The sequence below is a fragment of the Chrysochloris asiatica genome, unplaced genomic scaffold (genome assembly GCF_000296735.1).
Source record: "Chrysochloris asiatica unplaced genomic scaffold, ChrAsi1.0 scaffold00043, whole genome shotgun sequence".
In the NCBI taxonomy this organism is placed as follows: domain Eukaryota; kingdom Metazoa; phylum Chordata; class Mammalia; order Afrosoricida; family Chrysochloridae; genus Chrysochloris; species Chrysochloris asiatica.
Genome location: NW_006408561.1, coordinates 14,030,324 through 14,058,203, shown reverse-complemented (window position 1 = coordinate 14,058,203; position 27,880 = coordinate 14,030,324). Strand labels below are relative to the sequence as shown.

Below are 27,880 nucleotides of genomic sequence, written 5' to 3'. Positions count from 1 at the left end.
TTGAGCTTCTTGAATGCTTATCTTTTCACTTTTCATGTTGTTAGGAAAATTTTCTTCCAGCTCTTCAACTATCTCCTCTGTAGGCTTGTGTGATTGTTCCTGTTCTGGAATGCCAATAATTCTTATGAATCTTAGGCCTTCTTGGATTTTTTTACCCTTTTTTGTATTTGTTCTATCTTAGTAGTGTTGAGAGATTTGTCTTCTAGCTCACTAGTTCTAGCTTCTGTTTCTTCAATTCTATTCCTTTGCCCTTTCAATGTATTGTCCATTTCTGATATTCTATTATTAATCGTTTGGACATCTTTCTATAGGTTTTCAGTTGTTTCCAGTGCTCTATCTATCTTACTTGATTGTTCCTATAGCACTTTCCTGACTTCTTCCTTATTTTTCAGTTTTTTTTATACCTTTTATAACCATTTTTAGGAATTCCTTCTCAGGCATTTCCAAGGCCTGCCCATCTTCTGGTATGGAGTGTAGGTCTACTTCCAGCTCATTTGCTTCAGTCACTTTATCTCGTTTCTGGACATGTGCAGATATGGTCATCTGCTTCTGTTTTTTGGGCATCTTCAGGGGTTATCTGTGGACTTAATACTTAGATGGGTATGTATTTTGGTATTTTTTATGCTTTCTGAATGCCTCCAGGTAGATGTGATCAGAAAATGGGCTTCCCTTTTCACTCTTCTTCCTGAGAAGTTTCAAGATACCACTGTTGGTCATTTTGACATAACTTAGGATTAAATTTTTGGAGTATTTCCTCTTTTGTTTGCTTGTCCCACTCCACAATCCCCATTCAGGCCTTTTTTCTAGTTGGAAACAGTTCAGGGCCGGCTGTTGGCCGTTTGGTTTTAATTGGAAACTTTCTCTTTAAATTTCGAGGAGATCTGTGTGCATGCGTAGTAGAACCCTCTGAGGGTGTGGCTGGGTGCCCACTAGCTCAGGAACCCCAATAGTCACCAGAATGGAAGTACGCAGATAACAAGGGACCAATGAATGAACAGACTAAAAGAAAAGAATGTCCACACCTTTATCTCTGTGGTTCTGCCAGGCATCTGTGGCTGCTCTGATCCTTCCCCCATGTGGTCTCACCCAAGATGGTGGCTCCTGTAGCAGTCTAGCGTCCCGGACTAGAGAGCTATAGATTTCTTGCTTCTGCCACAAATTCCCCCAGCTGTGAGCCTTCCAACCTTCTAAATAATCCTTTATATGTGGTTCAGAGTTCTGGGACCATCCCCTGAGCCAGCTTGGTTGGGTATTCTGTGTTGTTGTTGGTGGAGCTCCTTTACTGCACTTCCACCCGATCCGCCATCTTGTTTGTTCTCTGAAAGCTTAATCTTACTGGTTCTCCTTTGTATGTAACTTCATTTTTCCTGAGCTGCTCTCAGGATTCTTTCCTTGTCTTTGATTTTGGAGAGATTGATTATGATTTGTCTTGATGATTTTCTGTTAATTTCCTGTTTGAGATTTGTTCAGCTTCTTGAATGCTTATTGTCTTATATTTCATGAAATTTTCTTCCAACAGCTCTTCGACTATCTTTTTGTGTTTTCATTGATCTTTTCCTTTTCTGAAATTCATTACCCATAAATTCTTCTTCTTCATGGTGTCCCATATGAACCTTAGACTTTCTTCAGATTTTTTCATTCTTTGTTTTCTGATTGGTCTTCTATCTTAGTAGTATTGAGAACTTTATATTCAAGCTCACTAATTTGTGCTTCCATTGATTCAAATATGCTCCTTTTCCCTTTAAATGTATTGTTCATTTCTGAAATCCTAGTATTAATGTTTTGCATTTATATTTGCAGGTTTTCTATTGTCTCCATCCTTTTATCTTTTTTTTTTTGTTGTTGTTTATTCTTATAGTGTTTTCCTGAATTCTTCCTTGTTTTCTTCCACCTGTAAGTCATTTGGTGCTGATGGTGGTTGTGTGCCACTGAGTTGTTTCTGACTCAGAGAGAACTTGTATATGTTTCCCAAGGCTGTAACTCCTTTATGGGAGGAGAAAGCCTCGTCATTATCTCTTGGAGCTATTGGTAGATTTGAGCTACTGACCTTGCAGTTAGCAGCCCAGCTTGCAATTCATTATGCTACTGAGGGTCTTTCATAAATATTTTGGAGGTAAGTAAATATAATTCTCTGGTAGCTTAGCTACCAGAATCGGGCTGCTAACTATGGGAAGCAGTTTAAAACTACCAGCCATTCCATGGGAAAAAGATGAGGCTTTCTGCTCCCATAAATATTTACAGCCTCGGAAACCCTGTGCAGGGTCACTATGAGTCAGAACCAACTCCACGGTACTTAAAATAACAACAAATACAATTCTCTTGATTTCTTTTTCAGGTAGTTCCAGTACTTTTTTCCCCTCAGAAACTGTCTAGCTTTGCCTTTTGGTCACTTATATGAGCCACTATGTCTTTTTTCTTCATGTGAACAGAAATTGTATGTTGATTATGAGACATTGTAGGGGTGTTATATTTGTATCAGTTTGATTGTACATTGATGTATTCTTAGGCACTCACCAACTGCCCTTTGGTGACTGTGATTAGGTGATGGTAGCCTATGCACCATCCTCTGTTCACCATTTGTGTGGTTTAGTGTTGTTTGGGTTTGTTATTGATCAGGTATATAGAAGCTAGTATTGGCTCTTGTTCAGTGGGTGGAGTTGTAGAGGGCATGGTTGTGGCTAGTCTGGACACAGTTTCTGCCACTTATTGGGTGAGACAAGAAGACAAAACATACACACAAGAGAGAAGGAAAACAAACATAGTGAAAAAATAAAATAATAGAAAAAGAAGGAGAAAAAAAGTAGGCAGCAGCTAACAAAAATTACAAAACCCTAAAGAGAAAAGAGGGATAGAAGAAAAAAGCACGAGAGAGAAAAATAAGAGAAGAAAGAAAAAGAACTAAACACAATTAGGGAGAGGGTGTGTAAAAGGGAAAGATATCAGAGAGGAAAGAAAAATCAAGTGTATAAAATAAAGAAGCAGCAGCAGTTGGGAAAGAGAATCAGAAAAAAAAAAAGAGGTAAAAGTGGAGATATAAAGAATAAAAAGCAAGGGTAGATAAAGTGAGGAAGAGGAGAAGAAAGAATAAATAAACAAAAACAATGAAAGAGAAAAATCAGGGCAGGTGCCAGACCCAGCGAGGAGAAATTCTGGAGTCTCCTGCCAATCAGCAGTCCCTATACAGAGTCCGTATGTATTGGAACCGACTCATTGGCACTTAACAAAAACAACAAACCTGCCAATCAAAGACCTCGCATGGTGAGTGGGCATGAAATGAGACAGTGGTGCTCTGACTCTAGATGCAGTTCCTATAGGGCTAAGTGTTCACTGTTTAGGGGACCATATCCAGAAGGAGTTTGTGCAGACCCCAAAGCAGGTGGGAATCACGGTATTTCCATCCTAAAGGGCAGCTGTTGGTTAGAAGTTCTACTAGATCAGGGATGGCTAGAACCAGTTCATATCTGAAGCATGCCTCACCTGATTCCAGGTACTGGGTTGTGCTACTATCTCCCAGCCTATTTAGATGTGGCCCCCACAGCCCAGAAAGCAGGAGTTTCACTGGGAGTATATTCAGGTGAGGGTTGGTCATGCCTCTGTTCACCAGGGTAATGTGGGGTACAAGAAAAAATTTATACCTTTCTCTGCACCACCAAATGCCCTCTGCATCCAAAGCTGCTCACGAAAGCTAACGATAACCATGCATCACCCAGTCAGCCAATACAGGTCACCTGCCTCCATTTTTTTTTAACCTCACATTTCAGTTTGACTGCTTCTCTTAGTGACAGCTAGTCCAGGAATGGCCAGGCTTGATTCTGCAGGTTTTGAGCAGGCATCACCTGAACTCAGGCACTGGAATTGGTACAGATTTCTTCCCACTCCTTTGACAGAGTTTACCACTGTGCTGTTCATCTTTGTGTGGTTCCAACAGCTGGGAGAATGGAAGCTTTGCTGGGGGTATATGCGGGTGGGGGCTGCCTAGCCTCTGGTCACCAGGGGAGTGTAGGGAACAAGAAAAAAAATTGCACCTTTATCCCTTTGAGTCACTGGTATGTTTTTGTAATGATAATATGCTTTCTAGTCTCAAACCATTCACAGAAGCCTAAGATGGCCAGCTGTGCCATGGGTGGTTGGCCTTCACAGGTCAGCAGTCTGTCTCCTTTTTTATGTGTCCAGCTTTTTATCCTAGTAAGATTTCAATCCAATTCGCTATCCTTTCATCTGCATCTCAGGATTCTAGGACTATCATCTATATCTGTTTCATTTGGTTTCCCTTATCTTTGTTATAGAGAGTCTGTATAGACTTTCTGCCTAGTCTGCCATCTTCTATTCCTTCTATTCTTTTTGATGTTTTAATGCAGCTTTTTTTTTAGTTTTTATTGTGAATTGAGTGATAGTTTACATGGGAGAACATCAGCTTTACACTCATCCTATCGTTTTGTTTCATTACAATGATTATAATCCCCTCCAGACGCATCTGTTTTTGATGAGTGAGTGTTTCCAGCATTGCATCTGTTTGTTTGAAACATTTCATTTGGCATTCTGTGACTCCCTGGAGTTTTGTTTTGCACCAGTGTCTTTTGTGCAGGTTAGACTAATTCCTTTGGTACCATTGGTTCTTGTTCTCATGCTACCTCCTGAAATGAATGACTATTAGGAGTAGAAGGATGTATCTTTATAAATGGTATTCACTAGTTTTTATTTGGAAGACCTTCATTCAAATTAGAACAAACTCTCGGCTGGGAAGAAACAGTTGTGATTAAACTTTTCAATTAAAAAGTTGAGAATTAACTACTACATTCAGTATGTTTTAATGAAATAAAATTTTCTAAATATTTTCTTGGAGTCTTGTATGGTGCTGTGGGTTAATGTGCCAGACTGAAAAATCAGTTTGAGCCTCAAGGTCGGTGGTTCAAGCTCACCAGTCACTCCCTGGAAACCCTATGTAGGCTTGCTATGGGTCAGAGCCGATTTGACAGCAGTTCACAACAACAACAGCAGCAACAATAGTTTTTTTTAACTAAATATATACTTCATGTGGACACAAATGTGTCTTAAGCAAAATAATTAATGCTTAGTATAAGGAGCTCTGGTAGCATAGTGGTTATGAATCGTGCTGCTAACCTCAAGGTCGGCAGTTCGAAACTACCATCCGCTCCATGGGAGAAAGATGAGGCATTCTGCTCCCATAAAGACTTATAGACTCAGAAACCCTGTGCAGGGTCACTATGAGTCGGAACCGACTCCATGGTACTTAGCAACAGCAGCATAGTTGTTAGGTGTTGCCAAGTTGAGTTTTCACTGATAGTGACCCCATGTGATAATAGAACAAAACTTCTCCATAGGGCTTCTTAGGCTGCAATCTTAATGAAAACAGATGTTAAGGTCTGTTCTCCTGTAGAGCCATTTGTTGGGTTTGAGTTGCTAACCTTTTGGTTAGCAGCTGAGTGCTTAATGTACAATGTTTGAATAGAGTCATTTGATGTAAAGATGTCCTTTTACACAAATGATCTTATATAGGTTCACACAAACCATGAGAAATCTTATGATTTGACTAAGATCATGAAGTATTATGTCATAAATTTGGGTATAAATATTAAATTTTAAATGGATTAATATTAATTATGGTATATAACTGTGAAATTATAAATCCGTTGAAATATATTTATAATATAAAATAATAAAATAGAAAAAAATATATATCCAAATATAATTTTGGGGTAAATTGTTCTGTTATTTAATAATAAATATTCCAGACTCAGGATTTGTAACAACTGAAATATCATATGCAAATTCATGTTTAGATTAAAGAATTAAATTTCTCACCCCCCCCCCCTTTTTTTTTTAAAGTTTTTATTGTGAATTGAGTGATTAGTTTATGGGGATGAATATCAGTTTTACACTCATTATTCTTATTGCAATGATTACAATCTCCTTTGTGCATCATCATTCAACAGAATTTGCTTATATTCACTCTGTTGTTTTTTGGGGGCGTGAGTGGGAGTGGGGTGTATGCAAAAACACTCAGGAATATATAATCATTTAAACAACCACAGGACACATTCTGCATAGCTTCCTTTTTGTGGATTTAACTTTTGCCAAGAAGTCCAGGTTGGAGACCTCTTGCTCAGTATTCTCTGAGTAGCAATAAAGTGGCTCAGGACAAGATGGAAACCACATTGTTCACACTGGTAACATACCAGCATGTTACACATGAAATTGTCTTGTTTTAAGAACAGGTAAATGTTTACTTAAGGCAGTTTTCTATTTGTGCCTCTGATGAGGAGCACATTAGTGTGTACATTGCCATCACATTTTAAGCTGAAAACTAGCATCTGCTAATATTACGATAATGGTTTTAAAAGCTGAAAAACCTCAGATAATCCTGTTGTCATATATATATATATATATGTATTTGACCCCTCTAAAAAAGCATCTTCCAACCATGTAATTAGCAGCTATTCAATCCTGATAGGTAAATTTTGGTAAAATTAATAATTACATATACCTCTAAAGTCTCTCCCCCCCAAATTAAGTTAGCTAAATCCTCAGAGAACAGTTATTGTCTGTATAATGACTCAATTTATAGTACTTGCAGTCTTAAACCTTTTAGCATGGAATGAACCGTTCTCCAGTATGAGTATAAATGTGTTGTTGTTGTTAAGTGCCATTGAGTCAGTTCTGACTTATAACAATCCTGTACAGAGTTTCCGAGAAGCAGATAGTGTGTTTGAATCACCCACTGCGGTTCAGTCTGATCTTGTGGTCTGGTGCTTATCCTACAGCTCCACACACATCAAATTATCCTATGTGCTATAGGCATTGAGAGTCCTGGTGTGGCACTGTAACATAAAGTACTGGACCGACTTCAACAACAGCAGTATACACACCAATTTATTAATTTATTATGAGAATAACCCCCAAAGTTAGATTTTATGACTTCTATTTGGAGATGAAATAACAGGATGTGTCTAGCAGTCCTGTCTACACTACCACACAATCTCCCTACCTCAGTGTGCAATATGTATAGTGAGATGGAGTGAATGAGTTAATTCTAGGGCAAATGGAGCCAATGATAATATTGGAATTCATTGTGTGATAAAAGTTAATGTATTTGTACTTTTAAATATATATACAAAATCATGCACTACAATTTTACATTTAACTAATTCACTCATGCTGACATGTAATAAAATGAATAAATATAAACCACATATTGATCAAAACACAATGCTTCCTGAAGTTAGTTTAGATTTTTAAGTCAATGCAAAAAAAACTTTAAAATTTAAACAGACAGTTCAGCCAAAAATGTGGCATTGTCCTCATACTTACCCAGAAAAGATTATGAGTAAAAAATCAGTAATGAAACTACCAAGTGTATCCTGATAGTAATTGAACTTTTTGCTTAAATTCCATAAATTGTTTTGGTTTGTCTTCTGCCAGTAAATATTGGCATTATGAATGTGCAGACAACTCTTTGTAGTTGATTTTAAAAATTACTCTAAGAAAATATGCTATTAGCAATTGTAAGAAATGGCATAGGGTGGTGTTTGACCTCCTCTTACTTCACAAGTAAGGAGAATCAAACTCAGCATCAGCTGAAGCAGATTCCTTTGTGGCTGAGGTCAGACACACCTCCACCCTCTAAACTTTTTACCAATTCTCACGTCAGCCATCACTATCACACCATTCTCTACTTCTCGGTTGGGTTCAGTAATTCATTGCAATGGCCACACAAACTCACACACCATATTCCTGACTGTGGGGCTTATTAAGGTAGTTACACATTTCAATTCAGGATTTGAATTATTGAGGATACAGTTCACTGGTCAGGGTAGCCTCTTCTCAGCTGTGCCTGCAGATACACCCAACTCTGGTCCTCAGCCTCTCAGCTGAGCAGCCCCTGGCCTCTGCCTTGCTTCGGGCAATGTTATAAAAACAGTTTTAGCACTGCTGATAAATGTCCAAGGACAAGTCTCTGCACCATAAGTCTCAGTTGGAAAGCACTCAGCCCTAGATCTATGGGTCATTAAGTGCATTGCATTTACTTATGCTTCTATTTTCAGATCTTCTCTGATTCTGATTTTCCTATGTCTCTCTTTCCTTTGTGAGGACTTCTATGATTCCATTGGGCCCATTTGATAATCCAGAATAATCTCCATCCTTAATTTCATCACGTTTTGTCATATTAACTATAATATTCACAGGTTCTGGAAATTAGAACGTATACCTCTTTGGAGTGGGTGTGTGCATTATTCTGCTTTCCATAACCACCAGGACATGATTTTTGGGTGCTAGTTTGGGCATCTCTGCAGTTTTGAAAGAATAAATTTCATGCCTTAACTTGAGAATTACTTTATTTACTAGTGACAAAAATTGAGGATGTTGGCACCTAATTCTGTCAATTTTCTTGGCTCCCTCCCTCAGTTCACATAAATATAATGCTGACAAAGAATAAAAGACATTTTTTCACTGCATATTGAAAAAAATTGCCAACTAATACCACCATTGAGAATAGCCCAATGCTACTGTGCATGTGATACTTTTATTGTTGTCTGATTTTTAAAAATTTTTTTATTCTTGTTTGAAGTCTCCAGAGCCAAGACAAACCATCTCTATGTCCAGAGAACAATTTGTGCAGCGGATGAAAGAGATTATTGGTTGGGGTACGAAGAAAGACTATCAGGAGCTCTTTGACAAAGTGGATGTGGCCCGAGATGGCTTCATTAACTGGGACATGCTGACCTCATTCATGCTGTTAGCACTCTATGAAAAAGATGAACAAGCAAAGGCAACTGTGGTTCCCCAGTGGAAGACACTTGAATTCCTCCCAGTGAAACACAAGGACACAATTCAAAAAATAATTTTCTTAAAAAGTTCAAGTCGTTACTTGACTATTAGTAAAGAAGGTTTATTAGGTATCTGGGGAGAAAATTTAAAGCTGCAAAAACTACATCCCATCACTTCAGATGTCACTAAACTCAAACACCTGTGGGTGACAAGTATGGTTTCTCTGGAAAATGTAAACAAGGTACAAAGTCTTTTAAAAATACATTTATTGCTTGTAAAAAGGGATAAGATGGTGGGGCAAGGTTCCTAATCAATACACAAGTTTAGCACTAGCAGGAATAGCACAGCATCAGTCTTCTAGTGCTTCTTGTCTGACCCAGGAGTGTATACAAAGTCATTATTCAAGCTGCTCCCTTGGGTGTCTTTAAATAACTCTGCTGATAATGACTCAGATTCTTGGCTCTGTCTCAAATGTGGTCATGCTGCATTACTAGTGGATATGACCTTTACAACTCTGTAATTTGCAGCAGGATCATGGATCCATATGCAGAGCTGAGAAGCTATTATAGTACATGGCACAGTTAGATGCAATTACGGGGACTGCTTATCTGATTTCGATCACTGAATTAATCAGCTTCTAAATTCTAGTAGGCAAGGCCCCCCTCAGTTCAAAGATATTTCATATAACTATACCTATGAGAGAGGTAATATATTGAAAGGAAAATAATTTTTGATAAAAGGTCACAGTTTAAGTATCCATATTATTAAAATTTCATATTAGGCAGATGGCAAATCTTTACAGGAAAAATGTTCAAACACATACAAAAGCAGAAAGAATAATATTAAAATGGTGTGATGGATCCAAAATTTATTTAATCATTTTCAATTCATGGCAAACTTGTTTCATCTATACCTCAACAATGGGTCCAAGCATTAACAACAACTATGAGAAAAGGACAGTGTTTCATTCTCTTAAATTCCAAAACATCAAACTCACCTATAAATATTTCAGTATTACTAAAAATTTGTCTCTACTTTTACCATAACCATAATACCACTATTACACTTTGGAAATAGCAACAATTCCTTCATATCATCACATATAAAACCATGTTTATATTTTTGTGATGGTCTTTTGAGTTTTAAATAGTTTGGATCAGCATCACGAATGGTTGATACATCTCTTTCATTCTGCAGGGTAAGTATTATTGCATTTTGTTTTGCTATGATACTACTCTTAAAGAACCTGAGTGTTTGTCCTGTTGAGTTTCACATAGTCTGAATTTTACACATTGTTGTACATGGGCTTGTTTAATATGCTCATCTGTTCCCTGTATTTGGATAAATGGTTGCTGTTGTTAGATACTGTTGAGTTGGTTCCAGCTCATAGCTCTCCTATATACAACAGAATGAAACACTGTCCAGTCCTATTCCATCCTCATAATCTTTACTATGTTGAAGCCTGTTGTTGCATCCACTATATTAGCCCTTGTTGAAGGTCTTCTTTTTCTCTGACCCACTATTTTACCAAGCATGGTGTTCTTCTCCTGATAACATGTCAAAAGTACATAGGATGACATATCAACATCCTCGCTTCCAAGTAAGGATCATTCTGGCTATACTTCTTCCAAGACAGTTTTGTTCATTATTCTGGCTGTTCGTGACATATTCAATATTTTTCACCAGACCCATCATTCAAAGGCATCAAATCGTTGGTCTTCCAAATTCATTAACCAGCTTTTACATGCATATGAAGTGACTAAAAGAACCATGGCTTGGGTCAGGTGCACGTTAGTCTACTAAGAGACATCTTTACTTTTTTTACACTTTGAAGAGAACTTTTGCAGCAGATTTGCCAGATGCAATGTGTTGCTTAATTTCTTGACTGCTCCTTCCATGGGCATTGATTGCAGATCTGAGTAAAATGAAATTCTTAACAACTCCAATCTTTTTTCTCTTTATGATGATGTTGTTTATTGGTCTATTTGTAAGGATTTTTGTTTTCTTTATGTAATAAGAAATCCATACTGAAGGATGTAATCTTTGATCTTCATCAGTGTTTCAAGTCTTTGCTTTCAGCTTATTAATTAAGTCTTCTCCTAATCCTGATGCCAAGTTCTTCTTAATATTGTACAGCTTCTTGGATTATTATCAGCATACAGATTGAATAAATATGGTGAAAGGGTAACGATGATGCATAGCTTCCTTGATTTTAAACTACGCAGTATCTCGGTTTGTTCGAAGGAATTTCTCCTGTTCTTTGTACAGGCTCCACATGAGCATAATTAATTCTGTTTTGGAATTCCCAGTCTTTGTAGTGTTCTCCATAATTTGTTATAATCCACATGTTTGCATAGTCAACAAAACACAAGTAAAGAGCTCTCTGGTATTTTCCACTCTCAGTCAAGATCTATTTGACATCAGCACTGATATTCCTCATTCCACGCCCTCCTTTCAATCCTCTTCATGCATTCCATGCTCTGATTATTAATGGATGTTTATGGCTGGTTCTTGTCATTTTTAATCGAGCCACATAAGCAAATGAAGCTCCCAAAAGCTTTACTGCATCCACTTAATTAAGATCAACTCTATTTTTGGAAGGCAGCTCCTTCCCATCCTTATGCTGAGTGTCTTCCAACCTGAGGGGCTCATCATCTGGTATTATATCAGACAATAAATGCTAGTCTAGTATCAATATTTAACCAGATTCAGGTTTTCTTTTCTATTTCTTTTGAATAAGGAGTTATGTATTCTTCAATTAGGAAATCAGGAACACATGGTTGATTTTCATTTTTTTGAGCTGGGTATTCCTACATTCATTAATTCATTCTGGGTTGCAAGTTGATGGCATTGTAGTTTTTAAATTAGTGGCGAGTCAGAGAAAAAGAGGAAGACCCCCAATGAGATGGATTGACAAAATGGCAGCATCAGTGGGCTCAAGCGTGGTGACAATTGTGTAGTTGGCCCAGGACTAGGCAGTGTTTCGTTCTGTTGTGCATAAGGTAGCTATGAGATGGTACTGACATTATGGCACCTAACAACAACAACAACTTAATAAGATGCATTCACTCTATAAAAAGAAATGTTCCCTTCTAAAATAATTAATTCTCCTTTAGATACAAATTATACAATAAGGGAAAGATGTATACCAAATACTTTTATTTATCATTTTCTTGTAAAGAACAAACTGGTTAACTAATATCCTTTAAAGATGAATGGTGAGTATTATTATCATTTACTTGGTGGGGGGTGTAGGAGTAAAGAGTGAAGGTTAGGGCTTGTATTATGGCTAGGTCTTGGCTAAGCCTAGAAATTTGTTTATTGTTAGGGTTATGCTTAGGACTAGAGTTAATATTGGGGTGAGGGTCAGATTAGGTTTAGGAGTAAGGCTTGGTTTAGTTTTTAAGATTACAGTTATGTTATTTTTATTTGTTTATGTAGGAGTCCTGGTGTGGTGATATAGGGTAAGCACTGGACCGTAAAGCTGATTTGAACTGCAAGGGTGGTTCAAACCCACCAGCTACTCCTTAGAAACTTTATACAACGTCGCTATGCATGGGAACTGACTTGAGAACATTTAACAACAACAACTACTGTTTATTTATTGAAATGTATTTGATTTCCTCTTCATTTGGAAATTCTTTTACTGGATTATTCTCTCTTTTTACTTTATGGTTATTTATTTGTTGCTGTTAAAACTGTATCTCTGGTTCTCTCTTTCAGTCTTACGTTGTTGTTAAGTGCCTTCGAATCCAACTCATAGAGACCCTGTATAGGGTTTCCGAGGAGTGGCTGATGGTTAGCATTTCAGTACTTATCCTAATTTCAGTCTTATATGTCTGTTTTACTTTGCATATATCTGGGTTGAATCATGTATGTTAGTTTCAGGTTGTAGTCTGCTGTTATTGTTTATCTGTCTAAAAGTAGTTTTGGTAAGATTAGTTTGTTTTTTTTACACATGCTTTTAGCTTCTGTTTGTCTGAAAATGACCAAATTTTACCGTTGTATTTGATGGACAGTTTTGCTGGCTATATGATTCTTGACTGAAAATTTGTTTTTTCAGAGTTTTTTGTATGTCATTCCGTTGTCTTCTTGCCTGCATGGTTTCTGCTGAGAGACCAGTACTTAGTGTTATTAATTCTTCTTTGTAGGTAACTTTTCATTATTCCTGAGCTGCTCTCAGGATTTTTTTCATGTCTTTGGTTTTGAAAAGTTTGATGATAATGTATCTTGGTGCTTTTCTTTTGGTGTCTGTCCTGTTTGGAGTTCATGCAATCTTCTTCTCATCTTTAAGATGTTAGGGAAGCTTTTTGCCAACAACTCTTGGACAATATTCTCTGTGGTTTTTTAAATTTTTGTCCTTTCCTGTTCTAGAATTTTGATCACATGCAAATTATTCCTCTTCATAGTGCTCCACATAAACTTTAGGCTTCTGATTTTGTTGTTGTTGTTCTTTTTTCTGACTGTTCTTCTAGCAGATGATTATTGAGAGGTTTTCCTTCAAGTTCAGTAATTCAGCTTTCCATTGATTCCATTCAGTTTTTTGCCCTTTGAATGTATTATCTATTTGTCAAGTTTTAGTGTTAATTTTCTGGCTTTCTAGTTGCTGATTTTGTATAGCTCCCATGTTTACCAGTTGTTTCTATAGTTTTGACTATGTTTCCCTTGCGTTCATCTGTAGTTTTTTGATCTTTCACTCAATTTGTTGAAGTTTTGCCCAATTACCATTCTATTAAGTTTTTTATTGGGTAGTTCCGACTCTATTTCTGGCGTTACATTTTCTGACTCTGTATTTTGGTCACTTGTTTGAGGCACTCTGTCTTGTTTCTTTTTGTAAGCTTAAATTGTCTGTTTTCTCTGAGATATTGTGGAATCCTGATGTGGTGTTGTAGGATAAAGCACTGAACGGTAAGGTCAGTTTGAACTACAAGGTCAGTGGTTCAAACTCCTCCAGTCAATCCTCAGAAACCGTACATAGAGTCACTATGAGTTGGAACTGACTTGATGGCACGTAACATTTATATTTAGTTGATGAGTGCATATTGATGTATTCTCAGGTACTTACCACTTGTCTCCTGCTAGATGTGGTAGAGACCAGAAGTGTGAATGCAGTCAGTTCTCTGTTTATGTAGCATAGTTCAGGGTGGTTCCTGTGCCTCCCGGCAGAGCAGAGATTGTGCAGGATGCTGTACCTGGCTACTGAGTTGGCAAGAGCAGGGGCTACCTATGGCCCTGGATACCAGGAGTGCATAAGAACAAGAGAACGACCCACCTCTTTACTACCAATCTGCAGCCACATCCTGTACCCTCTGGCTGCTGTATCAACAACTGCTTTAAAGGTCTCAAGATGGTTGCACCACTCTATGCAAGTGCTCAGTCTGTCCATTTTTCTTCTCTCTCCCTGTTCCTGTTCAGCTTCCTATTCTAATTGGCACTTAGTCCAGTCCACTTCTCTGTCCTATTCTCTGATACTCAGTGCTCCAGGATTATCATCTGTTTCTATTTTACTTGATATCCCATGTCTTTGTTGCAGACATAGGCTCAGTGCATCTGCTTACTGTGACATCTTGCTCCAGGCTCTCTATTATTGTTTTTGTTATCACTACAGACTCATGAATGTAGACACATTTGTTTCAGTCCACTGAGCTGTTAACCCATCCTCCAAATTGCCTCATCTTTGAACAGTGGGAAGTAGTAACTCAAGTCAGCTTTTAGTCTTTTTGACATAGTCCTAACATTCTGTAAAAGCTTCCTTGCTTTCTGGTTTGTCAAGATGCCCTAGGATCATCTTATCTATTTCCTATGCTAGACCTAGGATCTGCCATTTCTCCATCAAACCAACTTCTTTTTAGTGTGAAATACTATGTTTTAATGCCTGGTACCATAAATAGTAATGATTATTATTAGCTTCCTATATGACACATACTATTCTAATAATCTTCTAAATATCACCATGAAGTAGATATTATTTGTTTTTTAGAGTGAGGAGACTGAACAAGGATAAGTTGAATAATTTGCCCTGGATCACACAGGATATAACCGGTGATGCTAGGATTTGTTAACCAATGCAGTTTGTTCAGAATCTGTGCATCTGAATGCCTCCACAATGCCAGTTAATATTTCCAGTATCTCCTTGCTAATAATTTAGTGCTAATGCTTAGGAGTCCTGGTGTAGTGGTGTGGGTTAATGCACTGGACTACAAAGTCAGTTTCAACTGCAAGGTCAGCAGTTCAAGCTCATCAGCTGCTCCTCGGAAACCCTATATAGCATGGCTAGGGGTTGGAACCAACTGGACGGCATTTAACAACAACAAGAACTATGTTTAACTTGAATGGATAAAAAGATAATTATCATCAAAATTAAGAAAAAGCATAGTCATCATGCTGTTAATATCATGTGATGTTTGTGTTGTGCTCTCTGTTTCTTCTTTCCAGGGCTAGGACTAAGTTTTAGTTGTTCCAATGGTTTTACTCAGTCTAGAATTTTAAAGAATGCTGCCTTTCTTCTCCCCCCCCACAAGTATCTTTATAGAGGTGGTGGTAGTTGTGTGCCTTTTGTTGGTTCGAACTCACAGCAAACCTGAATAGGTTTCTGTAAACCTTTACTTGAGCAAAAAGTCTCATCTTTCTCCGGTGGAGCAACTGGTGGATTTGAACTTCTGATTTTGCAGTTAGCAGCCCAAGATGCAATCCACCACAACACGAGGGCTCCTCTTTATAGAGGTATATATCCGCCAAATCTAACTGACAGCTTTTGTGACAGATTCAATGCTGGAGATCAAATGATAGAATTTTGAAGAGCAAGCAATTACTTATTCATTGCAAATACCTTTTTAAACAACATAAAGGCGATTATGCACCTGAATACCTACAGATGGAATACACAAGAATAAATTTAACTACATTTGTTGGAAGAGACAATGAGAAAACTCCAAATCATCAGCCACCATAAGGCCAGGTAATGACTATAGAACAGACTTTCCATTTCACATATGCAACTGCAGGCTGAATTTTAAACAAGTCCCTCAGAGCCAAAATATGACCCTGAGTTTATCTCACCTGAATTTAGAAACCATGTCAAGAACAGATCTTATGCATTAGACAATAATGACCAAAGTTAAGAAGAGCTGTGGAATGACATTAAAAAAGTCATAGAGTAAAAAAGCAAAGGTCATTAAAAATACAGGAAAGAAAGAAAATACAACAATGGATATCAGAAGAGTTTCTGAAACTTGCTTTTGAATATAAAGAAGCTAAAATAACTTGAAGAAATGAGCAAGTGAAAAATCTGAACAGAAAATTTCAGAGGACAGCTCAAGAAGACAAAGTCAAGTATTAAAATGAAATGGGCAAAGATCTGGATTTGGAAAACTAAAAGGTAAGAACATGCTCAGCATTTCTCAAACTGAAAGAAATGAAGAAAAAATTCAAGTCTTGACTTGAAATATTGATAGATTCTATAAAAAGAAAATGGAAGGAATACACAGAGTCACTGTACATTTCAAGAGGTAGCATATGATCAAGAACTGATGTTAAGGAAGAAATCCAGACTGCACTGAAGGCACTGGAAAAAAACAAGGCTCCAGGAATTCATGGAATACAAATTGAAATGGTTCAACAAACTGATATAGCGCTGAAGGTACACACTTGTCTATGCCAAGAACTTTGGAAGTCAACTACCTGGTCAATTGATTATTGGAAGAGATACATATTTGTGTACATTCCAAAGAAAGGTGACCAAACAGAATGGGGAAATCCTCAAACAATAGCATTATTATTATTGTTGTTGTTATTAGGTGCCATAGAGTTGGCACTGACTCATAGTGACCCTATGCACAACAGAATGAAACACTGCCCAGTCCTGGGCCAACTTCACAATTTTTGTCATTCTTGATGCTAATTTTGCTGAAGATAATTAAAAAATGATTATAGCAATATATCAACAGGGAATCGCCAGAAATGCAAACTGATTCAGAAGAGTACATGGAACTAGGAATATCATTGCTGATATCAGATGCATCTTGCTTGAAAGCAGACAATACCATAAGGATGTTTACTTATATTTTATTGACTATGAAATGGCTTTCAACTGTGTGGACCATGACAAGCTGTGGATAGCATTATGAAGAACGGATATTCCAGAAAAATTAATTGTGCTCATAAGGCACCTGTGCATAGAGGCAGTTGTTAGAACAGAACAAGGGGGTACTGAATGGTTTAAAATCAGGAAAGGTGTGTGCCCGGGTTGTATCCTTTCACCATACTTATTCAATCTGTATGATGAGTAAATAATCTGAGAAGCTGCATTATACAAAGAAGAACATGGCATCAAGATTGGAGGAAGACTCATTCACAAGCATCAATGTGCTTGCTGAAAGTGTAGATGACTAGATATACTTCCTGATGAAGATCAAAGACTACAGCCTTCAATATGTATTGCCCCTCAATGTAAAATAAAAATTCTCAAAACTGGATTCATAGATAACATCATGATAAATGGAAAAAAGATTGAAGTTGTCAAAGACTTCACTTTGCATAGAGCTACAATCAATGTTCATGAAAGCAGCAGTCAAGAAGTCAAATGATACATTCATTAGGCAAATATACTACAAAGGACCTCTTTAAAGTGTTCAAGAGCAAATATATCAGTCTGAGGACCGAGGTGTGCCTGACCCAAGTCATGGTATTTTCAGTAGTCTCATATACATGTGAAAATTGGACAATGAATAAGGAAGAGCATTGAAGGGTCGATTAATTTGAATTATGGTGTTGGAGAAGAATATTGGAAGTACCATGGACTGCTAGAGGAAACAAATCTGTCTTGGAAGCAGCACAGTCAGAATGTTCCTTACAAGTATTCTAAGGCATACTCTCTCGTACTTGGGCATATTGTCAGGAGGAACCAATCCCTGGAGGAAGACGTCATGTTTGGAAAAGTGGAGGGTCATCGAAAACGAAGAGGGCCCTCACCAAGATGGATCGACACAGTGGCAGCCACAATGTGCTCAAACATAAAAACAGTTGTGAGAAAGGTAAAGGATCAGGCAGAGTTTCATTCTGTTGTGCATAGGATCACTATGAGTCAGAACTGATTCAACAATTGATTTTAGATGATTATTATTACTTTAAAAAAAATTTGTATAATCATCTTTTATAATCATCTGCTTGCACCTCACTTAATGAACTTATTAGTTTTTGCATAGTCAACAGTATTCTCTATATACAAGACAATGTTATCTATGAATAGAGATATTGGTCATGATACATGATTCTTTTTTATTTAAGTTGCTGTATTTGCTTTGCTGGTGGTATTTGGTATGTTTGCTTGTTTTGTTTCCATTTATCTTAATATATTTGTTAATTATACTTGCTATTTCTTCTTTGATGCACTGGTTACTTGTTGTTGTTGTTGTTGTTGTGTTCCGTGGAGTCGGTTCTGACTCATAGCGACCCTGTACAGGGTTTCCGAGGCTGTAAATCTTTACAGGAGCAGAAAGCCTCATCTTTCTCCGTGAAACAGCTGGTAGTTTCAAACTGCTGACCTTGCGGTTCACAGCCCGATTTGTAACCACTACGCTACTGGTTACTTAAGGAGTGTATTATTGTTGTCCTTAAGTGCCGTCAAGTCGGTTCCAACTCATAGTGACCCTGTGTTGGGTTTGTGAGGAGTGGCTAGTGAGTTTGAACTGCTGACCTTGTGGTCAAGTGCTTATCCTACAGCACCACATCAGGACTCTGTTAAATTCTCTGTGAATTTCCTACATTTCCCTCTGTTACTGATTTCTAATTTCCTTCCATTGTGTTCAGAGAGCATAAGGAGTAAATTACTTATTTAACAAATAGGATAATCTATTAAATATATTTTGTTAATAGCTATCAATTTATGAAGCAATTACAATGATTTAATTAAGTCCTTCTAGATTTATTGAAATTTGTTTTAAAACCTGACATGTGATCTATTATGAGTAATGCTTTTATATGCATTTTTGAAGACTATGCGTTCTGTTATTCTTGAACAGAGTGTTCTATAGATGTCTGTCATAGCTAGATTTGTTAGTGTTATTTCAACTTCCCTTTCCTTGTTAATCTTCAACCTAGGTTTTCTATTCATTATTGAAGAAGGCCTGTTGAAGTTCCTATCATTGTTCAATTGTGTATTTCTTGCTTCAATTCTTTCAGTTTTGCTTCATATATTTGGAACTTTATTGTTAGATAAATGGTAAATCCTACATTATCGATAATAACATTAAATACAAATGGGCTTAAACTTGAATTAGAAGATAGCGATTAGCAGATTAAAAAATATACAATTCCTACATTTTTATTGATTTGTTCTCTTTACTGAGACATTGTATATATGCTTTACTTATTTCCTTAGACCTTGTTCTGTGAGGTGCCATTCAGTCGATTGCAATTCTTAGTGACCCTACGTACAACAGAATGAAACACTGTCTGGTCCTGCAACATCCACACAATTATTGTTACGCTTGAGACTACTGCTGCTGCTGCTGTGCCAATCCATCTTGTTAGGGGCTTTCTGTTTTTCGCTGACCCTCCACTTTACCAAGTATGATGTCCTTTAATAGGGACTGGTACCTTCTGATAATATGTCTGAGGTATGAGAGATGAAGTTTCGTCATTCTGGCGTCTAAAGAGCATTGTGACTGTATTTCTTCCAATACATATATGTCTGTTTTCTAGCATTCTTTTAATGTTCTTCTCCAATACAGTAACTCAAAGACTTCAATTCTTCTACAGTCTTCCTTATTCATTGTTCAGTTTTCACATGCATATGTAACTATTGAAAATACCATGGCTTAGGTCAGATACACATTAGTTCTCAGGCTACATCTTTGCTCTTCAACACTTTAGGGAGGTCTTGTGAAGCACATTTGCCTAATGCAATATGGAGTTTGATTTCTTGACTGCTGCTTCCAAGAGTGTTGATAGTGGATTCAAGCAAAATGAAGTCTGACAACTCCAATATTTTCTCCATTTATCCTTATGCTATTTATTGGTCTGTAGATGAGGATTTTTGTTTTCTTTATATTGAGGTATGTACAACTCATACTGAAGGCTGTGGTATTTGATTTTTATCAGTAAGAATTTTAAGTTCTCTTCTCCATCTTAACAAGAAAGGTTGTATCATCTGCATATTGTAAGTTGTTGATGAGTCTTCCTTCCATCCAGATGCCACATTCTTCTTCATATAATCCATCTTCTCTTATTATTTGCTAAATGTACAGATTGAATCAATATGGTGAAGGAATACAATCCTGGCGCACACCTTTCCTAATTTTAAACCATTCAGTGTTCCTTTTTTCTGTTCTAACAACTACCTCTTGGTCTATGTGCAGGTTCCTCATGAGCACAATTAAATATTCCTGAACACTCATTCTCATACAATAGCTTGACATGATCTACTCAGTCAGAAGTCTTTCCATAGTCAGTAAAGCACAGGTAAACATCTTTCTGGTATTCTCTGCTTTAAGCAAGATCCATCTGAGGTCTGCAATGATATCCCTTGTTCTACATCTTTGTCTGAATACAGCTTGAGCCTCTGACAGTTTCCTGCCAATGTGCTGTTTTATGAAATCCCTTTAGCAAAATTTTGCTTGCACATAATACGATATTGCACACTGTGCTTTGAGGAGGCACTCTTTCCCAGTTGTATTTTGAGTGCCTTCCAACCTGAGGGGCTCATCTTTTTGATATTGTATCTGATAATATTCTGGTGCTCTTTATAAGGTTTCTGTATTTAATGTTCTGGTGTTGACAGTGTTCCACTTCTATTCATAAGGTTTTCAGTGATTAAACATTCATAAGTAGCTCACCTCTCCTTCTTCTTAGTCTGTCTAAGTCAAGAAGCTCAGCTGAAACTGTCCACCATGGTTGTGCCCTGCTAGTATTTCAAATACTGGTGGTATAGCTTCCAACATCACAGTAACACGTAAGCCACCACAGTGTATGACAAACTGATAGACAAGTGGTGGACTGGCTTTAGTGGCTGATGTGTAAATTTGAATAATAGTGGTATTAACTGGTTTTCCTTGTAAGCATTTGGATATTATCCTATCACAGAGAGCATTGTACTATAAGATAGATCTTGAAATGCTCTTTTTGATGGTAAATGTGATGCCATTCCTTTTCAATTTGTAGTTCTTGCTGTAATAAACTATATGATTTTCAGAATCAGGATGGCCAACATCAGTACATTCCAGTTAATTGATGTCTAGGATATCAATCTTTATGTGTTTCCTGTCATTTTTGACAATTTCCAATGTTCTTAGATCCATGCTTCATACATTCCATGTTCTGATTATTAATGGATGCTTGCAGCTGTTTCTCTTCATTTTGATTTCTGCCACATTGCAAAAGAAGCTCTCCAAAATGTTACACCATTCCCATCATCACAGTCAACTGTGCTTTGATGAGGCAGCTCTTTCTCAGTCATATTTTAAGTACCTTCCAACCTGAGGCGCTCATCATCTGTCACTATATATGACAATATTCTGGTGCTATGGCCCAGGATCTTGCAGTGTTTCATTCTGCTGTGCATAAGGTCGCTATGAGTCAGTACCATCTTGATGGCATGTAACAACAACAACAGCAACAAATTCTTAAAGTTTTCTTCTTCTTGCATTATATCTGACAATATCCCACTCTTATTCATAAGATTTTCGATAGTTACGTATTCAGAACTAGTCTGCCTCTCCTTCTATGTAGCCTATTTTATGTAGTCTGGAAGCTCAGCTGAACCCTGTCCACCCTGGGTGAACTTGCTGTTATTTCAGTTACTGGTGACATAGCTTCCAGCATCATAGCAACATGCAAGCCACCGCAGTATGACAAACTATCAGACAAATGATGGTCTTTAAACATGATTTCTGCCAAGTCTTTGAACTTTCTTATAATAGCTGAGTTAAAGTCTCTGTGTAATAAATCCAATGTCTTTGCTTGCTCAGAGAGAGTTTGCATTGAGTGCATCACTAAACCCATTCTTCCACCCCTAGTATCGGGGCCATTTCCAGTGTTTTTGCATGCCTTACACATATTTTTTTGTTGAATACAGAACATTTAAAATAATGTAGAATATTTGAAATAAATTATCTTTGTCTTTAGGAGTTATTGGCTTTCCTTTTGATTGATTTATTGTTTGCTAATGTAATTGCCTGTAGGATGAGGCTCTGGACCACAAGGTCAGTTTGAACAGCAAGGTTGGCAGTTTAAAACCACCAGCCACTCCTTGGAAACCCAATAAAGGGTCACTATGGTTCATAGATGACTTGACAGCACTTAACAAACAATGGCAATGTAATTGCTTGTTGTTGTTGTTGTTGTTAAGTGCTGTTGAGTCAGTTCTGACCCAAAGAGACTGAAGATGTTTCCATTTCATACTCTTCAGCTTACTCTCAGGCTGGTAGTAATGAATCCATGTCTCATCACCAGTTACAGTTTTTTTTAAAAGAAACCTTCACCGTGCTTTGAGTATTGGTCCAAATTTTCTTTGCAGATGTCCAGATGCTTCTGTTTATTCTCTTCTGTGAGTTTCAGTACCCATCTGGCACAAACTTTTTGAAACCCAAGTCTGTCATAGATTATTTAATAGGCAAAGCCATGGCTGATTTGCCACATAATGCATTGTCACTCATCTATTCAACAGCATCATTTCACATGCACATTCAGTGTTGTCATCAGTCATGGACATGGACAGGTATTTTAATATAACTGGAGTGTCTATAATTTTTGACTCATCCTCCTATATGGAGTCCTGGTGTGGCACTGTTAGGATCAGCACTGGATTGTTAACTGCAAGATTGGCTGTTGAAATCCACCTGCTGCTCCTTATAAACCCTATAGAGGGTTTCTATGAGTCAGAACTATGAGTCAAGTCAGTTCCAACCCATAACGAAGCTGTATCTGGTTTCTGAGGAGTGACTGGTGAGCTTGAACCTGGAGACTTTGAGGGTCAAACTGATTTTGCAGTCCAGTGCATTAACCCACAGAGCCACACCAGGACTCCTAACAACAACATATGTATATATTTTTTCATTACTTTTAGCCTTTATTTTGTGAAATTTAAATGTAGTTTATATAAAGTAATTCTTCTTATTTAATCATTTTCTGGTATACTAACATATTCTCACAGTCGGCAGCTGGAAACTACCAGCTGTTCAGTGGGAGAAAGATGAGGCTTTCTGCTCCCATAAAGATTGACAGCCTCAGAAACCCTGTGCAGGGTCGCTATGTGTCAGAACCAACTCCACGGCACATAACAACAACACATTAGGTGCTTCCATTTTCATTTTATGGTCAACATTAATCTCTTGCCTAATCTAACATATATGGTCATACTTAGAATTTCTAGGCACAGAATTATTACTAGGTCAAAGTACAAGCATTTTTTTTAATCTTGAGAAATATACAAATAGGATTCCAAAAAGGTAGAGTCTTCAAATTTTATTAACATTTAATATTGTCAATGTTAAATTTTTTGCTATTATGAAACGTCATAATTATGCTAATATGCATTTTTTCACCACTTACTACATTAAGTCACATTTTTCATAGTAGTTGGCTATTTATATTTTCTGTGAATTGCCTTTCATGTTCTTTGACCATTTACTATTTGAATGCTTTACTTTTTCTATTTTTAATAGGAATTTTTTTCTGTTTTAGAGTGTCCATTTATTATTTGAATGTTTTACTGTTTCTGTTTTTATATCTCTAGATAATTACCCTCTAATGATTAGATGTGCATCAAATATTTTTGCCATGTTCATTAAGTTTGTGCAAGGTATTTTTTTCAAAAATGAATTTTATGTTGTGAAATAATTTCTTCTTTTTTGTATAGCTTGTTGTTGTTGTTAAGTGCTGTTGAGTCAATTTGACCCATAGCAACCCTGTATAGAGTTTCTGAGGAGCAGCTGGTGAGCTTGAACTGTCGACCTTGCAGTTCAAATGGCTTTGCATTCTGGCGCATTAACCCACAGTGCCACACCAAGACTAGATTTGTGTATTTAGGAAAGCTACATACAGAGTGTTTATTAGTTTATTTCTGTGACAGCCTCTGCTTGCTTGAACATACTTTGTAAAGTTCTTGGTCTGATTGTGCATGGTGTAGTTCTGTGTGTTTGTCTTTCCTTTAAGATTTGCCTTCTAGTCTCCCATGAATGGAGAAGTCTGATGGGTGTTTGGAGTGGTGCTAGGAATGAAAACATATTCAAATGCTTTTAATGGGAAACATTTCTTCTTGGCTACAGTCCAAAGTTAAAATAAAGCACATTTGTACCACTGTGTTACACTTCTGTGATATTGTTAGAAGCTTTCAGAGAAAAGAAAAAAAGAGCTTTGGACAGTACTGTTTCATTATTTCATGCCCTGTGTTGTGCGGGTTAATGCATTGGACTGCAAAGTCGGTGTGAATTGAAAGGTCTGTTTTCAAGCTCACCAGCTTCCTCAGAAGCCCTATATATACAAGATTGCTATGAGTCAGAAACGACTTGATGGCACTTAACAACAACAACAACAACAACAACATTGTGTTGGTCACCATAACCTGCTTTTTGTGTGTATGTGGCCTAGAGAAAGCTAAGCCTACCAGTAAGTTTGAGTTTGTGGTAAGATTTGTACATCTACTTTGCATACTGATTACACTAAGTTAATCATAAATGCTTTCCAATTTTCTCCTCTGCTACTTTAGATAGCAGTGGCGTTTACCAGTAAAGAGATTTGTTTCTATGATCTGCTGTCCAAAGAAGAATTTCCTTGTCAATACAAACTTCAAGGCCTGAAAGCAACGCCATTTTGCATGGATTATTGGTATAACCCTCTTGATGCCAATGAATCACTTCTTACCTTTGGAGACATAACTGGAAAGGTAAGTGAGAAAAGGACAAGATTGGACACTATGACTTTAATCATCAGACTTAAGCTCAAAATAGAAATGGAAATGCAATCATTGCAGCCTCCTAATTGGACTACACTATAAATGATAAAATCCTGCATGTTGGGCATGGAAAAGACAGATTGGGTCACAGATTCTTTGATTATAAAAAACAATTCTCATTGTAGTTTTCTTATATATGTATCTTGTTAAGTGTCAAGTCTGTTTCGACTCATAGCGACCTTGTATAGCATAGTGGTTATGAATCGGGCTGCTAACCTCAAGGTCAGTAGTTCGAAACTACCAGCTGTTCAGTGAGAGAAAGATGAGGCGTTCTGCTCCCGTAAAGGTTTGCAGCCTCAGAAACCTTGTGCAGGGTCACTATGAGTCGGAACTGACTCCATGGTACTTAACAACAACATAGGGATTCCAGTGATTGGCTAGTGTGTTTGAACTACTAACCTTACTGTTAGCAGTCCAGTACTTATCCGATAGCACCACACCAGGACTCCTTGTATATGTATAGTCTTAGTTTTTTGTTTAGAAAGAAAATGCCAGCAATTTTTTACCACAGGATACTTAATATTGTAGATTACAATATTAAATAATTACATAATAAATATCTAAATTTCTCATTCATGGCTCTTTCAGATTAATTGGTCTGACTTTCATTCATAAATCTGTAGACTCATTCTATACCAGCCTTCCACAGAATGATCATGTCCTATATCATGAAACAAAGGGATAAATGCATTAGGGAGGTCAGCACTGAAACCTTGACATTGGATACAATGATTTGTCTTCCTCTCAAATTTCACACAGACTTCTGGAAAACTATTACTTACTGAGTAACACTAGAATTCATCTTTGACTTCCAAAGTAGTCTAATTTGAACACTTTCCTTTCATAATTGTGAAAACTTTTCATTCTTACAGTTTTAAGTCACAAATGCATCTTGCTGTTATAGAGTTGGTTCTGAATCAGATAGCTGCCCTGTGTAGAGTTTCTGAGATTTTAAATCTTCACGGGAGCAGAAGGCCCCTTGTCTTTCTTCTGCAGAGTGGCTAGCGTACTTGAACTGTGGACCTTGTGTTTTGCAGTTCAGTACTTACCCTTGATAATTGTTTTACCAACCTTGTAGCATTTTCTGTCTTTTAATGTAACTTCCTGCATTTTTAGGAGCTCTGGTGAATAACGGGCTAAGCATTGGACTGTGGACCATAAGCTTGGCAATTCAAATCCACTCCACAGGAGTTTGAATTCAAATTCAACTCCACAGGAGAAAGATGAGACTTTCTGCTCCTGTAAATATTTACAACCTTGGAAATGCTAGGGAGCAGTTCTACTCTGTCATTGGAATCCATTCAACAGCAGTGACATGGTAGCCTGCATATTAAAAGTAATACAGAAGATATTCTTATTAAGTCAATGTCTATTCTTTATTAATCTTAAACAACAAAGAACATTCTTGCAACAATTATGTTGCCAAAGTATGTTTTTCTTTTAATGTTATCTCTCTCACAGGTTCAAGCAATTTCTTTCACAACAGCCTTGATATCCTTGTTTGAGCGGCCTGCTACTGCCCATGAGGATGAAGATGGCACCATGACCATTCACTGGGGAGACCTGCTCTCTGGAGATCACAAATGTTGCTTTACATTAGAGCACACACTTCATCAAGGAGATTGGGTCAGGCAAGGTACAGAATCTGAACAATAATGAATGAAAAATGTCCCTTTTGACTTGTACCTTATAGTCTTTGATCAAAATGTAAGTCTAGAAACTGATATTAATTGGTTCTCTGGAGGTTTTGGCTTTGACTCTGTTATCCCTGAGCGCTGGTGGGGATTCTTTTTCTTCCTGTAATTGATGCTTCATCCAGTTGACTCAGGTGAACTACACACTTAAGAAATCCCAAGAGATGGGAGAAGATTGACACAGAATCTATATAATGGCGACCAACTATGATACTGATCTCATCAGTTACTTTCAGAATTATTTAATGAAAGCATTTAGCAAGAACCCCCAGAATTATTCCTTAGTTTTCTTAACGTTCTCATGTGAAGTATATTAGTTTAATTTCCTTCAAAAGAGGTTATTCTTATTTTTTTTATTTAAAAATTTATTTTGCATAATGAATGAATGTCTTTAATCCAGAGTACTTAAGAGATAGTTCTCTGTGTGATAGAATTACCTTACAAAACAACATCTAGGGACTTCCGGTTTGGCAGCAGCAGAGCAGAGTAAGGTAGGACAGGCTCCATGGGGGAGGCCTGAAAACCCAGAGACATGGCTCTCTCTGACGAAACTGCACCAGAGCTCTAGATCTAGCATAAGGGTCAGGGTGTCAGTTTCCCACAACCGTCAGTGTAAAAATCATGGTATAAAAGAAAATATTGTGATTTAGAATTCGGTCAAGAAACAAGACTCCCTCTGTGGCCATCTTGCCTGGGCAGAGGTCAGAGGGCTTGGGGCTACAGCCAGACAGGCACAGGGAACCGGTGCTAAAAGCTGCACAGTGACATTTGCAAAAGGAGGTGTGGGGGGATTCTACACTTTTTTTTCCCTCCTCTTCCCTATCGTGTCTTCTTTGCCCAGCCTGGAAGCCTTCAGGAGGGTGGATGTGCACCCCCAAATTAGTCCAGCCTTAAGACCACAGCTTTACCACAGCACAGCGAGAAAGAGCCCCCTCGGTCCAAGGGCAAATTCTTTGGTTGCTGCTTTTGAATTCTGCTTGTGGGTCCCAGCTGTAAACTTAATTTGTGCAGAACCATTAACCCCTGCCAACCCAGCAAGAATGAAAGCAGGTTTGGCCTGACAGACAAACCATATGAACTTCTGTAAAACCCCAACACAAAAGGATGCAACTATTTCAAGAATTATGCTGTGCACACGCAGATACTTAACTGACCTTAAGAGACAAAAATAGTAAACAATCTTTTTCCCATGAACTTCTCAGTATCTATCTGCACACCTCTATGGTAGTGACTAGAGGAGGGGCCTGAGTGAGTGGACACCCCTACCCACTATTGGAGGCTTCTACGATGCACACACACTGCCTATGTAGCAAGGCGACTGGACAGCTGGCCACAGTTTTATTTTTGTTTCAAAGTGGAGGTTCTTTTCTCTGCTTTTATATTGCTTCTGCTTTTGGGCCTTTTGATCACACATTTTTCCTGGAGGTGGGAGCCTTTTCTCCCTACGTTA

General features: G+C 37.6%; 1 protein-coding gene across 1 annotated transcript in view; it reads left to right on the top strand.

The window, feature by feature from the left end:
- Nucleotides 1-27,880, top strand: part of WDR49 (WD repeat domain 49) — a 259,423-nt gene that overhangs the window by 47,409 nt on the left and 184,134 nt on the right. Inside the window, exons 2-4 of the mRNA XM_006861854.1 lie at nt 8,588-9,028; nt 24,491-24,667; nt 26,198-26,372. Of these exons, the coding sequence (XP_006861916.1) occupies nt 8,588-9,028; nt 24,491-24,667; nt 26,198-26,372 (793 nt within the window). The remainder of the gene's footprint in view (nt 1-8,587; nt 9,029-24,490; nt 24,668-26,197; nt 26,373-27,880) is intronic.